Source organism: Suricata suricatta, chromosome 3 (genome assembly GCF_006229205.1).
Source record: "Suricata suricatta isolate VVHF042 chromosome 3, meerkat_22Aug2017_6uvM2_HiC, whole genome shotgun sequence".
NCBI classification, from domain to species: domain Eukaryota; kingdom Metazoa; phylum Chordata; class Mammalia; order Carnivora; family Herpestidae; genus Suricata; species Suricata suricatta.
The window spans coordinates 99,971,918-99,986,885 of record NC_043702.1 but is presented as its reverse complement, the minus strand read 5'-3'; the positions used below and the strand labels follow the sequence as shown (position 1 = coordinate 99,986,885).

At 52.0% G+C, this 14,968-nt stretch overlaps 1 protein-coding gene across 6 annotated transcripts in view; it reads left to right on the top strand.

Moving 5' to 3' along the window:
- Positions 1-14,968, top strand: part of CLASP1 (cytoplasmic linker associated protein 1) — a 263,630-nt gene that overhangs the window by 242,502 nt on the left and 6,160 nt on the right. For all 6 annotated transcript variants that reach the window (XM_029934726.1, XM_029934725.1, XM_029934723.1 and 3 more), the window contains 2 exons: positions 11,970-12,176; positions 13,342-13,458. In XM_029934726.1, coding sequence (XP_029790586.1) covers positions 11,970-12,176; positions 13,342-13,458 — 324 coding nt within the window. The remainder of the gene's footprint in view (positions 1-11,969; positions 12,177-13,341; positions 13,459-14,968) is intronic.

Below are 14,968 nucleotides of genomic sequence, written 5' to 3'. Positions count from 1 at the left end.
GTGTCCCTGCCTCTCCCGCTCACTCCTGAACATGTAAAATGCTAACCAGCCATCCTGGCACCTCAGATGCCCACCAGAGAGCCAGGAACACGTGTCTCTGCACCGCGCACACTTCCGACAGGCCCTGAGGACACTCATAAGTCCTCGGCCGGTTGCTCACTGCAGCGTCCAGCCTCCGTGGCTCAGCAGTCCTTCAGTATCTAGAGACCTACAAAGCACAGTGAAATATGGATGGTTTCGGTAACACCTTTCCAATCAAAGGCACTGTGGGAACTGGGACTGTATCCTTAGAACTTTAGAAAACTTCCATGGATTCGACCCCAACTGACTCATAACCACTTGCTCAGTTGAGTCTCACGTGACTCTCGTGAGGCCATTTGTGGATTAAGGGAATGGCAAGAATATGTCAACAAAAAGAATCTGAACCCTAAATCATGGTGTTTCTCTGTTAGCGGCTTATGTGGCTGCCAGACGGGGACAGGTCTGACATCCTGAAACCTGCACCACAATCTCGTGCTCTGTCCAGGCATCTCTGCCTGAGAGTCCTCGCACAGCACAGGTCCATAAGGTGATAGGTGTGTCTTTAAACCGTTAACACTTCCAAAACCTGGCTTCGTTGTGTGCTAGTGCACACCAGTCCTGTTGGAGCAGGGCACACTCCTGTCACAGTAGCCATGGGGCCCATGTGAGCTAGTGTGGTCAGCGCTGTTTTTCCTGCGTGTGGGAGGAGGATCCAGAAAATGCTGTCATCTGTCAAGTGACACATGGCAGTTGTGGGCAGAACCAGATATGGAGTAGCTTGGGTGTCTCTTAAGGGGCCACTGGCTCAGCCTGTGGTTTTTTTAACCTAATAACTTCTTCTTAAATATCTGATCAAAAGCAAAAATAAAATTGATCCTTCTCTTGCAAACATCTGATGTTAGTTGTCTCCTCTGGAGAAGACCTGCTAGGAGTGTGGTGTCAAGGTGAAGATCAGCCCTCCATGGCGTGTGGCACTTACTGACTGTCCCCTTTGAAGGTGTCTGTGTCTCCAGCTGGCGTCCTGATGTTAAACTTTGGAACTTTGTCAGTGGACCCTAAAAAGTACAAGTGAGCAGAATTAGGTAATCCATTTCTTACAGAGGTGTTTTCTTGAAGGATCTCGTTTATTGGGGTGTTTTTCCCCCTGCAAAACAAGAAATTCAGTAGGGAAAGTTCTTAAGCGTGAAGTCCTTTAAGTTGCCTGAGGGATAGAAGCAGAAAGTACCTGTTGCTTAAACTTAGTAGCTCCCAGTTTTCATGTGGGGTGCCCGCACTGCGGGCATGCTTGCCTGATAGCACGGGCGGGGGAAACACCCTGTGCGGAGTACAGGAGGGACACTGGAGGCCTTATCCGCAGGCCTGCCCTGCTTTGCATGCTGTCATGCTCACCTTGAGCGCCCTTGTCGTTCCTTGTGAAACTTCACTACTTGGCCAGAAGCTCCTAACTTCGGGCACATGTATATACATAGGATTTAAGTATGGTTATTTTGTTTTTCTTTTGTTATGAAATTCTTCTTGTCTTTCTCTCCTTACATGCAGACTATCCCCATGCATTCCCTGTTTTTGTTTTGTAGGGCAGAATAGTTGGACACACTTCAAGTTTGTGCTGTGGCTGTCTTGTTGGCATAGACTGTTGCACACGGTATTTCTCTAGTTGTTACATTTTCTTGTCACTACAGTCAGACATGGCTCTGACATTTATGAAAAGGACCCAAACCCAGTGGTTGTATCAGTCATGCAGAGCAGAGTCTACTTCTGAAGTGCGTTCTTTGGAGCCCTCCGGAATCCCCCTTGTGGAGCCCTTTCGGAGCCTCTACTCTGAGGGAGCACAGACAGGCCCAGGCTTTGGCAGGACCCGGCAGGCTGACACGAGGCTGCTCCAAGGCCTTAACCTTCAGGTGCTTCTCCTTGCCTGCTGGGGTGGTGGCTGCACCATGGCGCACGCTGCGAGTGGCTCTGGGACATTGGCAGCAAGGGGCAGCTTACCGAAACACCATTTCTAGAAGTTGAAATTTGTCATCAAAGCTCTCAGGGGAGATGATAAGGCTAATGATAAGACGGCTTATTTTCTCATCCTTTAAGCCACAGTCTGTGTTCTCGGGGTCTTTGAAACCATGCGTGCGGAACATGTTGGTCACACATTGGAAATGTACCGGGCACTAGATCTCGCTCAGGCGTCCCACACAGATCTTGTAAGAGGATTTGGATGCCAGTTTAGAGTTTCTCTTGAAGAAGTTGGTGTTTGTCCCCAAAGACATGGTTTCACATTCCTTATTTGAGTATTTCTCCGTTATCTAACTCCTTCTGTTTACCTGTTTAATAAATAAACTCTGCTACCGAGATTCAGTGTGTCCTTAGTGAGGTCACCACAGTTTATGGTGGTGGTAGCTTGTGGCGATCCTCAAGGGCTGAGGACTTGTGGTATGAATGAGATTCTGGGGTCCACATGGGCTGTGTGTCCTGAGGCGGAAAACCTCGTTCTCAGTCCATGCATGTGTCCTGTCCAGCTGTGTGTCGGGTCTCATCACCTCTGGGTGAGCTGTTCCAAAGCTTGACCGTCGTGAGACTTTAAGGCAGAACGGTGTGAAAATGGTCATACACCATACAGATATTGCCACAGGAGACCATGTCCACATCCTTACCTGTTCGGAAGCACCTATTTCTCGGTAAGCTGTTGAAACACGAGTCCTGAATCATGTTACACACACTTCATGTAAGAACTGCTGCTGCTCCCAGTCACTGCGCCTCACACACAGTCCCCAAAATGTGGACGTGCTTGCTAGATATGTTCTTAAACCTGAGGGAAGTGTGAGCTCTGTGCCTTGAAGATGTTCTAGAATTGAGGTGTTTGTTTTTGAGAGAAAGGAATAGAGAGAAAGAGGGTGCATGTGAGCACGTAAGCTGGGAAGGGGCAGGAGAGAGTAAGCAAGCGAGTGTGTAAGTGAGCAGGGATGGGGGTGGGGGGAGGTGGAGAGAATCCCAAGCAGGCTCCAGGCTCTTTCAGAGCCTGATGCAGGGCTCGATTCCAAGACCTTAGGATCATGACCCAAGCCAAAATCAGGAGTCGGAGGCTGAACCGACTGAGCCCCCCAGGTTCCCTATAATTGAAACATTTTGATCATTAAGTGTAGCTTTTTCTGAACCTGGCTACATGAGTGAGTATGCAGTTATATTTTTCTAATAAAGGAAGGAAATGTCAGCATAATTTCGTGTCCCATACTGGGTCACCAAATGTTTATTTGGGTGTTTAAGGCATCACAGTCCAGCCTCGGGCCATTTGGCTTGCTTGGGGAAGTTGGATTCTTAGATAAATACAAAACAACCATCATTTGTCTTTAGGGGCTTTCTTTTTAAATCATACAGAGTTAACTTTTTATTCTAGGACTGTAAGGAATTACAAGTAAAGCTAGACCAGAATTATTTTAAGAACAAAAGAGGACGTTTTGCGGACTAGTTTTCTGGATTCTGCTTCATCCTGCTGGGGTGCTGTGTTGCATGCATGCCTCTTGACGGGCATCCTGGCCAGAGAAAAGCAGTGGTGTGGCAGAGGGAAGACGTTTTATTCTAGCAAGCTGATCGTTCTCCTTCAAATACCAACAAAAATCACTATCTGACCACGACCTAACCAGCCCCCCGCCCCTCTGGAATGGTCCTTAGAAGCCTCCTGGGACAGCGACCACAACCAGGCCCACGTGTTCGGGTTCTGGAGAACAGTGCATTGTGGGACCCTGGAGGAGTTACGCACCTCTCCTGGACCGTGCTTGCTTTTATCTGTTAGCCCAGGGAGTGGACTAGATGATTATCTGTATCTCATCTAGCCTCCAGGTACTAGAAGTTGCTATTAAGTAACAAACCTACCTTCACAGGTCCTAACTATTCAGTTTTCCCCTACCCCAATCTTGGGATGTGGCTAGAAACCCTATTTCCTTTGCATGTTTTTGGTCTTTTCAACAGAAAGGCAAAAACCAGAAGCCAGTGTAATCCTCTAAAGGTTAAAAGTTGCCAAGCCAACAGTCTGACACTCAGAGCACAAACTCTGGTAAATGTTTTATGAGTGGAGGCAGGAGGCTGGAAGTGGGGGGCAGGGCTCCAGTCTTCAAAGAGCTCATGGTGTTGGCGAGGGTAAAACAAATGTGTGGTCCCGAGTGAGATGCGTAGGGAGTTCAGAGCCGCCTGGAAGACAGCCTGACGTGGTGAGAGAGCACTAGCTAGGGAGGGGATTCCAACGTTGAGCCGGGCAGCATGGCCAGGACCAGGGGGCACTGGCTGAGAAGATGTGCCTCCATTGACTCCACGAAGCCAAGACTGCTTTCGTGTTCTGTGTGTCGAGTGGAGACAGCATGTCCCCGCCCCACAGGCTTGCCGTGAAGTGCCAGGCGTAGTGTCCGGTTCCGAACGGCAGTGCTGGCTGCTGTTCTTTGGGGCTAGTGATTGGATCCTCCTCTCTGGCGAAGTTGCTCTGCCATTCATTGCCTCTTGGCTCCTGTAGCTTCAGAGAAGGCATCAGAGAAACAGCTCCTATTCTGAGACGGGCAGAGGGCCGTTGGTGAACATCAGAACCTTCGAGTTTGGAGTGCGAAGGCCTGGCGCCTCCTCCTACTTGTGCTGTTCACTGGCTGTGTGGTTGTGGACAGGTCTGTGCGTCTTGAAAAGCGAGTGCACTGGGTGAACCAAGGGCTCAGAGATGCATTGTGCCCCGCAGGGCTCACGTCACTGAAGATACTGCCTCCTCTCTCCTCTTCCATCAAGGAAAGTAGATCAACTCTGAATAGAATTGTTGACAAGCTTCATAAAGTTTACACAAAGCACATATGACGGTACTTCTTAAAATACATCTATTTAAGTTCGATTGAGTAAATTTTAAAACACGGTTTGTGTTGTGGAACCGACTAAGCCCCGCAGGTGCCCTTAGGCTGTTCCTTTTGCCCTTCTTGAGAGGCCGGCCAGCCCAGTATCCACAGTGTCCTCCGGGACCGGACACAGCCACCCCCCAGGAATGTCTCCCGCCTAACTGCCTTTGAGAGAGAGCATGTTGCCCAGGATGTGCTTTTCCAGGCAAACATGTGAAGGCTGTCTTGTTAGACATCGTGTCATTCATCCTCAGCCTCCAGAAATGTTCATGGGCATCTTTTCCTTAAGTTGGGGTGGAGATAATGTGTTATAACAAGATCATACGAACGTTCATGATTCACACTCTCATTTTTCTGATGAGAGAAACTGACGTCTAGAAGGTAGAAGAAATTTCTTCCCAGACCACCTCACTAGTCCATGACAGAACCGGGTCCAAAACTAGGGTCTGTGGACATTGAACCTGGAGCATTTTTTTTCCCTTCCTTTCTCCATCTGGTATGGCACTGAGCCTAGCTAGGTGAGAACTCACACACAGCTTACATCCTGGAATTTAAAGGAGTGCCAGTCTTTTACGAAGGATGGAATCTCCCCAGGACACCAGTGGGTCCCACACCTCCCTGTCCATCCAGATCCCATTTGTGTAAGGTCTTCTCCCCAGAAGGTGGCGCCAGCCTTTTCCTTAGCTTCCTCGTGATTGAGGCGCTGAGCTAGGTTTGCCACACTGGGACGAGCTCTTGGTGGGTTTTTTTGGTTTTTTCTTTATTTTGTTTTCATGTTTTATTTATTTTTGACAGAGAGAGTGAGTGTGTGTGAGCAGGGGAGGGTCAGAGAGAGAGAGGGACACACAGAATCTGAAGACAGGCTCCAGGCTCTGAGCTGTCAGCGCAGAGCCTGATACGGGGCCTGAACCCATGAACCGTGAGATCATGACCTGAGCCAAAGCCAGACACTCAACCCACTGAGCCATCCAGGTGCCCCTGGGATGAACTCTTTGATGCCAGTCATTGTTTAGGAACATTTGCCCTTTTTTTTTTTTCCATTAAAAAAAATATTTTCTTATTTAGCCAATTTTTCTGGTGTGTCTGTGACAAAGCCAAATCAAACTTTGTGTACTTAAAACACACAGTCCAAATTTTGACAAGTTCTGTGCTCTAAAAGAAACCTTATCTCTAAGCAAACAGTCATCAATATCCTGAATAATGATCTCATTTTGTAAAAAAAAAAAAAAAAGTCCGATGAGGAAATTCTGCTTTTCCTAGCTAGCTTCACTAACTTTGAAAGGGAAGAATCCCCACATTTCTAACCAGACTGTGGCAAAATCAGATCTGGAACAGTTCTGATCACGTCAAGGTGGTTTATAACCTGCTTGATGCTGCTGTCTTATAAACGTGTCCCACCCCACCCCACCCCCAATTCCTTGCTGCTTCTGGCCACCTTGTCTACTAAACAGAATTGTTCTCCTTTCTTTCTGGTGCTTGTGTTTACTTTTGCTCTCTGTTTGCTTACATTTATAATCTTTGCTTCTTATGTTACATAGAACACAGGGGCAAAACCTAAAGTTCACCCCAATTCAGGCAGCTCGCCAGACGCTGGGGGCTTGGCACCGAGAGGGAAGTCCAGAACACCAACTCCCTCGCCTCAGCAAAAGTGGGGTCTGTCTGGGGAAACTTGCTGCAGCCTCTGTTAAGAAAGAGGGCCTCAAACTTGCCATCTTGAAGTATATCTTCTGGCTTTCTGTTTTCAGATGTTTTTCAGAAAACCTTTGTGTGTTAGATACATTGGATTAAATGCTTCATGCAGGTGACATCAAGAATTCCTGGGGTTTTATACAAGGAAATTCTCCTTGTGTGTGGGTTTTGGCTTAGCACATCTGAAAATCTGCTGGCCCACAGCTCCCTGTAGGGTAGCCCGCTCTCTCCTGAATGACAGGAGCGTACCAAAAGGCTGGAGGGAAGGGGACCTTATGATGGCGCTCTCACCACGAGCCTGCGGTATATTTTCGTGACTCAGTAATGCTCTCTGCATCCCGAGGGGTATGGGGCACTTGTCTGCTCCTGTCAAGACTGTCAGGTGGCACTGCCAGCACCTGAATCCCAGGCTGTCTCCAGGCCTATCTCTCCCCTGACATCCCACAGAGCTGCCGCCCATTCTCCAGCCGGTTCTTGACTGTGGACGTCAGTGTTTTCCACCCGGGACATCCCTATGAGGCTATCCAGTGTTTTCTGACCCTTCTGGTTTTGCCCATGTTTAAAAACAAAGACAAAACTCTCTTCAGTTGGTACCACTCAGCTTTCTGAGTGCTGTGTTCGGACACTTGCAAGCAGTGATTTCATAATGCTTGACTCCCCCAAGTGCACCGGGGGCTTGCAGCAACCTGAGGGGTGCGTGTGAGCTGAGGGGGTGCAAAGGCACTTCATCGTAGGGTAATTCATTTTCCTAGTTGCTAGGAAAACACTAACCTGAATGACAGTGTCCTTTACAAAGGACAGAAGTGCCACCTTCCTAGTGCGTCACCTGGAGTGGGACCCTCCGGGCCTCCTACAGCTGATTGCACCCCAGCCCCAGGTCACTCTCTTGGCGAGAGCTCGCTTCCCCCTCAGTTTCCCAGCTAGCTAGCTCCTTGGGTGGACTGAGTTGGTGCAGCTCAGTGGGGCGTGCCCCAGAGGCGACTTTGCCAGCGCGACCATTTAACAAAACCTGTACACTGTACGAGAACGCGTTTGACAAGCATTTCTTGAATAGCTTGTGCATATTGGACACTGTTTCGGGTGAGGGGGGATGAAAGGGGGCTGAGGTGGGAGCTTGCCTTCAGGGAACCTTCTGTCAGTGGGAGGCCCACTCTAGGGCCCCCAGAGTCATACCGCAGCGAGTGGGTCCCAAAGGAGACCTGGCCCGGCCAGTGGAGAGCACCAGTGAGCGACACTGAGGAGGAATGGAGGGGTTAGTCAAGGGCTCTGGGAGAGGGCCGGGGGCGGGGGGCACGTGCAGGGCCTGCCCGCAGCTCAGTGTGACCAAGCCACAGAGGGAGAAGGAGGCAAAGACACGGCTCTGCACACGGGCGGGAGCCAAGCCTTGCTGGCTTTCCATGCCATATTGACATATGTGAGCCTGCTTTCAGGTTAGCTCTTTGGATAGATTCTTGGCGAGGGCAGACCCACTCAATGTGGGCACTAGCCCAGGTCAGAGGGGTCCTCTGGACGAGCCCTGCTCCGTGGCAGCCTCGGAACTCCCTGGTCCCCCACGGTGCCTCCTGGAGGCCCCTTTCCTGCTGTCCTTTATTTGTATGTTCTCTCTCTCTCTCTCTCCAAATCTACCAACGTCAGTATTTTTTAAATCCCCATTTTAAATATCGAGGTTCAGACCGATGGAGTGTCTTGCCAGAGCACTGAACTCAGATTTGTCTGCCGCTCTGCTCTCAGAGTCCGAGAAGGTACCCATGCAATGTGGAGCTGCCTCTCTCGGGGTGAAAGGTTAAAGGTCATGCAAGTGCACCAGGGCCACCCAGCACTCTGCTTTTGGGGGGCCTGTGTGAGAAAAGCTGCACTTTGCAGGGGATGGAGCTGGCAAGAAAAAAAATCACAGTGAGCTTCCTGTAAATAGTCTCATTCTCGTGTGTATGTGAAGTGGAGGGCAGGGACATCAATGTGACTGAGTTCATGCTTGCTGCCTGGCTGGCCCAAACCACCCACTTACTGTGGGGCGCAGAGGGGCAGAGGCAAGGAGGGCTGGCTCCACCTCCCTGGGACTGGAGGCCCCCTGAAGAACACCCGGGAAGTCTTGTGCAGACGTTCTTCTGCATCCTGCCCCTCATCAATTTCCTTTCATCTAACCCCGGCCCTGCTGCAGACACTCCTCAGCCCCCCGACATGCAGCCCACCCTGCCAGCACTGTGTGGGCATGGCCCAGGACCCGTCCGTCATCCTGGCGCCTGAGACGGGTGAACGAGTGCGTACGTGACACACAGAACAAGGCCGAGATGCAAGACCAGTTGCTCTTCCAGGCTTACTGAGAATAGGATTCTTTGAAAGTAAAATGATCCCTTTACGATGCTGTGCACCCCAGCCTGACCTTTCACGTATGTAATCCGTGCAGATAAATCTCGGGTGTTCTTGACCCCTGTCTTCTCTCACGTGCAGTGTTTACTCTTGAACCCTGCTGATCCTGGTCCCCATTTTTACTCTCGGAAGGACTGACGCATATCCCGATGTACGCCCCCACCAGTGTATGCAGGCTGGCCAGCTGACGGGGCCGTGAGCATACTTACTGAGACCCCTAGACTTTGGTCAGTGCCTTGAGGAGATAGCAGGTCCTTCCAGGGAAAGTTCCAAAGGCCTCTTATAAGAAAGAAAGAGAACTTTGAGCGTTCAGGAAGTAGGGCTTCAAGTAGAAACATACCCTCAGGCAGACAGAGTGAAGGTCACTCCATCTGTAAATGTTGGACACCCGGTAAGTGCCCGGCCTGACTGTGTACTTCGGGGTACAAAAGAAATGCCCCAGCCTGTCTGCTAGGCCTTGCAGCCTGTTTGGGAAGAAGGAGACACACGTGGGAATGTCAGCAAGAATGTAAAGGAACTGGCATGAGGTGCCAGCAACAGAGAAAAGCTCTAGCAGTTGAGAAGGAGAGGTCATCCCGCTGTGCAAGGAGGGTACGAGGTCAGCCATAATTATCACAGTAACGTTCTGTGTTAACAGTGTAGAGGCACCGGGCTCAGCCAGCACCCAGGGGGTGCACTCCATGCGGGGGCTCAAAATCCGTCCCAAAAGACAAAGGCCGCCTGCTCCCGGGGTGCAGCACCCCGTCCTCCCTGTGCCCCCTGCACCAGGGGCTGAACTGTGAACTTCCCCCGATCTCAAAAACACACTTAGATTTTTATGAACCTGTTTTCCTTACTGTGAACTAATATTGCTATAACGGTTTTTCATGGCAATTTCTCAATATAGAAAATACAAAGAGGAAAATAAAATTACCCATAATCTAATCCCCCTCCCCAAGATAACTGGTGAACATGTGTTTCCTTCAGGTTTTTCACAGCATTAAATGCCAGGTGTTGGGACATGAGCAGCCCAGGGAGAGCTGCCTATCAGTGCAGCGTGACCAGCCTTAGAAATAATTGGGTTTTTGCTTAAGTTTATTTTTATTTATTTTGAGAGAGTAAGCGAGAGAGCAGGGGAGGGGCAGTAGAGAGAGGGGCCAGCCATTGCGGAGCTCAGCCCCATGAACTGTGAGATCATGACCCGAGCTGAAGTCCAGTCAGATACATCGTTTTTAAGTGAGCTGAATTCCGCCCCCTTGTGTTGGAAGGATTCCACTTTACTGCTCGCCGAGCAAACAGGCTGACTGACATGGTCCACAGGGAAGGGAGTCCTGTTCACAGCATAATGCCGCCCCAGCTAAACTGAGCTACGGCTTGTTCCAAAGCCATGACTGCAGAGCCCGGAGATCTGACCCTGCCCCTCCTAGAGTGAGCGGGCAGTGGTCAGGGCCCTGCGGTGACCTTGTGCTCCCTGCGTGTCCACCACATGACTCCGGGTGCCCTTCTGTGTGTCCTGGCCTGCATGCGTTGACATCTTAGCCCACCCTTGTGCACATCAAGAAGATGCTCTCCAGATAGTCTGCTGTTTCTGTTGGTCAGTGATTGCTTCAGTCAGGAGAGCACTGGGGAGGTTGAGGGCTTAAGCTGGTAACCTTGGTCTTGTTGCTGAGGTAAAGAGGGCTGCCTTGTTTCGAACAACAGAACACAAAGCAGAGAAGGGTCTAGGTGGAATGACCAGTCCAGGGCTGGCAGTTGGGAAAAGCATTAGATTTTCATTACGTTTTATAAGAAAATGCATACACCAGAGTGTCTGGGGATCTCAGTCGGTTAAGTGTCCAACTTCACCTCAGGTCATGATTTCACGGTTCATGAGTTCAAGCCCCACGTTGGGCTCTGTGCTGACAGCTCAGAGCCTGGGACCTGCTTCGAATTCTGTGTCTCCCTGTTTGTCTGTTTGTCTCTCTCTCTCTCTCTTTCTCTCTCTCTCTCTCTCTCTCTCTCTCTCTCCCCGCCCCCCCCACTCCCTCCCTGCTTGTACACTCTGTCTCTCTCTCACTCTCAAAAATAAATAATTAAAACGTTTGAAAAAATACTAATTAAAAAAAACCTACATGTTTACAGCCTGGTGTTTTTACTTATTTATATATGTACTGTGTCATTAGTAGGGGTGACATCATTTACTGAATAACTTAGTATATTTTGATACTATTTAGATGATTTGTGCGAGGCATCCCCATTTTACAGATGAGGTGGTGGGGGGAGCACTTGTGAACAGGTGGCTGGGGTTGGCATCTAGCCCTCCAAGGCTGAAGCCTGCACTCTGTTCCTTGCCGGGTTTTGCATTTATCTTCTGTCTTTGTCACAGAGGCTCTTTGTGGCCCTTCTGGTGACCTCTAGCACAGGGAGCAGGGCATCCTAGCATGTCGTGATTTCTTCATAGGTCACAGGCTGCTCCTTTGGCTGTGAGGTGGCCATTTCGTTCACTTTCTTCAAAGTTCAAGGTGTGGCGACAGGAGCACAGGTTCTCGGAAAAGCCTCTCCAACTGCTTCACAATTGGGTGCCTTCGTGGCATCACAAGTGTTGGAGCCGCTCTGATTTTCCTTCCCAGCTTCCCTCTGGTTATTTTAGTTGTAGATATCCCCCCACGCTGTTGGAAAGCATCTGTATTACATTTATTCTTTTTAGGTCCTAATCTTTCCTGTACAGAGACCCTCTGAAGTGCTTATTAAGACAGCTTGCTGGGCTCCACCTCCCCCCGCCCCCAGTCTGATTGAGCAGGGCTGCAGCGGGGCCAGGGAACTAGCATTTCCAGCACCTTCTCAGGAGCATCACAGGGGAGGCTACCCTTGGAGAACGGCTTCTCCTTGGTTTCTGGTGCAGTCCGAGTTCCTGCCTCCTCGCCTTCCCGTGGCCCCATCCCCTGGAGACTCAAAACCTCCACGCTCCTGCTGACCTGTGCACGGTTAGCCGGAGGCGTTGGCTGACTTCTGTCGCTCCCGAAGCCAGGCGGCAGGGCTGCTCGCTCTCCGGGAGCTCACGTGTTTGGGGCCCTGGTGTTTCAGGTGGTACGAGCAGCCGAGGAGGCGGCGTCCACGCTGGCCAGCTCCATCCACCCGGAGCAGTGCATCAAGGTCCTGTGCCCCATCATCCAGACGGCCGACTACCCCATCAACCTGGCTGCCATCAAGATGCAGACCAAAGTCGTGGAGAGGATTGCCAAGGAGTCCCTGCTGCAGCTCCTGGCCGACATCATCCCCGGCCTGTTGCAGGTGGGCACGGGGGCCTGGCCATCCCTGCTCGACCGAGGGGTGGCCGGCAAAGGGTGGGCGCCATCCTGTGCTTCAGACCCCTCTTGGGCCCTCTCTGTTTTTCGATGCACCCTCCCCTGAGTGTGGCAGGAAGAGCTTCCCGGCAGCCTGGAGCTGTGGCCCCCAGAATGAGCTTTCTGTTTACTGGAAATATGTTTTGGTCATTTTTGCTGCTGTCACTAATGCTTTGTGCAAACCCTTATTGCACATGGTGGGTGGGGGCCCAGCCCTGGGCAGGGTGGGCTGTGAGAGTGCCCACCCAGCAATGGTCCTTGCCCCGCCATCCAGCAGACATCCACTGAGAGCCGTCTAAGCGTGAAGCATGGAGAAGATAAAAGACATTTGCGGCGCCTCGGTGTGTCCCTAGGGCTGTCGGCCCTGCCGTGGGACACGGTGCGGCCGCATGGGCAGCTGGTGATGGGGGCACTGCGGGCAAGTTACCGTAGGTGCACGTGGGGGTTTCTGGGGCCAGAGGAAGTATTCACGGAAGAGCTGGTGTAGACGTGGGCCCTGTAGGGCGAGAGCCATTTCAGTGGGGAAGGTGGAGAGAAATCAGCTCCACATCAAGTAAATGCTGCTGCTTGCCTAGCTGAGCACTCGGGAGTTCAAGTGCAGACTGTTGGGACTGAATTATCTGGGGCAGGGGGAGGACAGAGGCTGCAGAGTCCTCAGGGCTGCTTGAGAGCTCGGCGTCTTGTCCCACCTTGTGGGGGTAGGGGGTGGGGCGACAGAGGCCCGGAGGTAGACACACAGATGTCCACACCATTTCCCCCCTTAATTTTCTTCCCCGATCTCCCTCTCTCTTTCTCTCCTTTCTCCCTCGCTCCCCCTCCCCCCCTCACTCTCTCCCTCCCTCCCTCCCTCCCTCCCTCCCTCCCTCTCCCCCTCTCTCTCTGGGGTGTGGCTGTGCAGGGAGGGCCGCTGCCACTCGCCAGCCCCCCTCTCCCACCCACAGACATGCCGGGTTGCTCCCACCCTGTGATGCTAGCAGGTGGCAGGGGTGCGGAATTGTTGGCAGCAAGTCCACGGCTAAACTGTGACGGTGCTTGTGGAGACGCTGAGGAGACGTAGACCGCGAAGCAGATCTTTGATCTCATTTCCTGTCCTGTCCCTTCGGACCCCGCAGGGATACGACAACACCGAGAGCAGCGTGCGGAAGGCCAGTGTGTTTTGCTTGGTGGCGATTTATTCCGTGATCGGAGAAGAGCTGAAACCTCACCTCGCACAGCTCACGGGGAGCAAGGTGCGTATAGTGCCCGCGGGCATCGCCGTGGGCACGCGGGCTCTCGCCTGCAGCAGTGCCCTGCGGGTGACAATGGTCCGCACCTGCTCACACCAGAAGCTGGGCCCTGCTGCCTCCCCCCTCCTTTCACAGGTGTTAGAATCAGAGCCAGAATACAGAACAGAGAGGGGCGAGAGGGCTCACCAGTTTAAAGATAAACTTAAGGGGTGCCTGGGTGGCTCAGTCGGTTAAGTGTCCGACTTTGGCTCGGGTCACGATCTTGCAGTTTGTGGATTTGAACCCCGAGTCAGGCTCTGTGCTGACAGCTCAGAGCCTGGAGCCTGCTTCGGATTCTGGGTCTCCCTCTCTTTGCTTCTCCCCAGTTCATACTGTCTCTCTCTCTCCCAAAAAAAATAAACCCTAAAAAATTAAGTAAAAAAATAAATAAATAAAGGTAAACTTTAGTCTGATGAGCCTGCCCAGTGACAGCAGGGGGGTGCTCCGGCAGGAGAGTCAGGGGCGGGAGCTGTGCCTGACAGCCCGGGCCTTGCAGGCCTCTGCCGGCTGTGTGACAGGGCCACCCCTGGGGACTAGTGCAACAACATGGAGTTCAGAATGCGCCAGCAGTGGTCTGGGTAAAAAAGCATGAAGCTAGAGGTGCCTGACCTGCTCCGTATGGAAGAGGGAATCAACCAGCGAGGCCCCTCTCTTTCCAGATAGCGCTGTTCCTTTGCCGTAGCCGGTGGGTGTCCTCTTCAGAGCCTTGCTTCCCCCCCTCCCCCCTCCAAGCACTGCCAACACTCTGGGCCTATGGCCTGTCCCAGGCATTGTCGGGGGCGGGGGGGAGGGGAGCGGTGAGCAGTACCCCTGACGGCCCTCTGGATTCCAGAAGCACCCACCCCTCAGTTGTGACAGCCCTCATCAAGGTGGCACACAGCCAGATGACCCCTGGGGGGGGAACATCAGCCTTTCCTGAAAACCCTGTCCTTACCTTCTTGCAGACAGAGGTCAGCAGCCGGGTTCGAAGGTGGTTGGCGGCCTGCCTTGCCTGACTGCATTTTCCCTTCCCTTCTCCTTTCCTTTTCTCCTCACTGACCTTCCCTAGCCACCATCTAGAAACTCTTGAGCCAAGAGTCACCAGCAGTGCACTAGGCCAAGAACCCTCTTCTCTCTCTGGCCTCCATTGGCTTGTTCTAGGTGGTTCCTGGCAGCAGCGAGAACTAGAAGACCATATCCATGAAGGCAGTTTGGTGTTTATCATTCATCCCCAGATAATAACAGACCCCGGTTTTGTCTGGCAGTTGAACTGTCCCATCACCTCATTTGCCCCCTGGTAATGGACTGAGAAGACACCGGTGTTTTCTAGTCCCTTTTGTGCAGCCAACTAGCCGGCATTGCTCTCCGCGGCAGCCTCGGCTCTGGAGCCCGGTCCTGACCGAAGCCAGTCACAGCTCCGGGCCCTCGGAGGCCGCGGGGAGGCCGGCCTCGTGCCCTTCCACTTCGGCAGCCCACTTGGTGCCCTCTTCAGTCC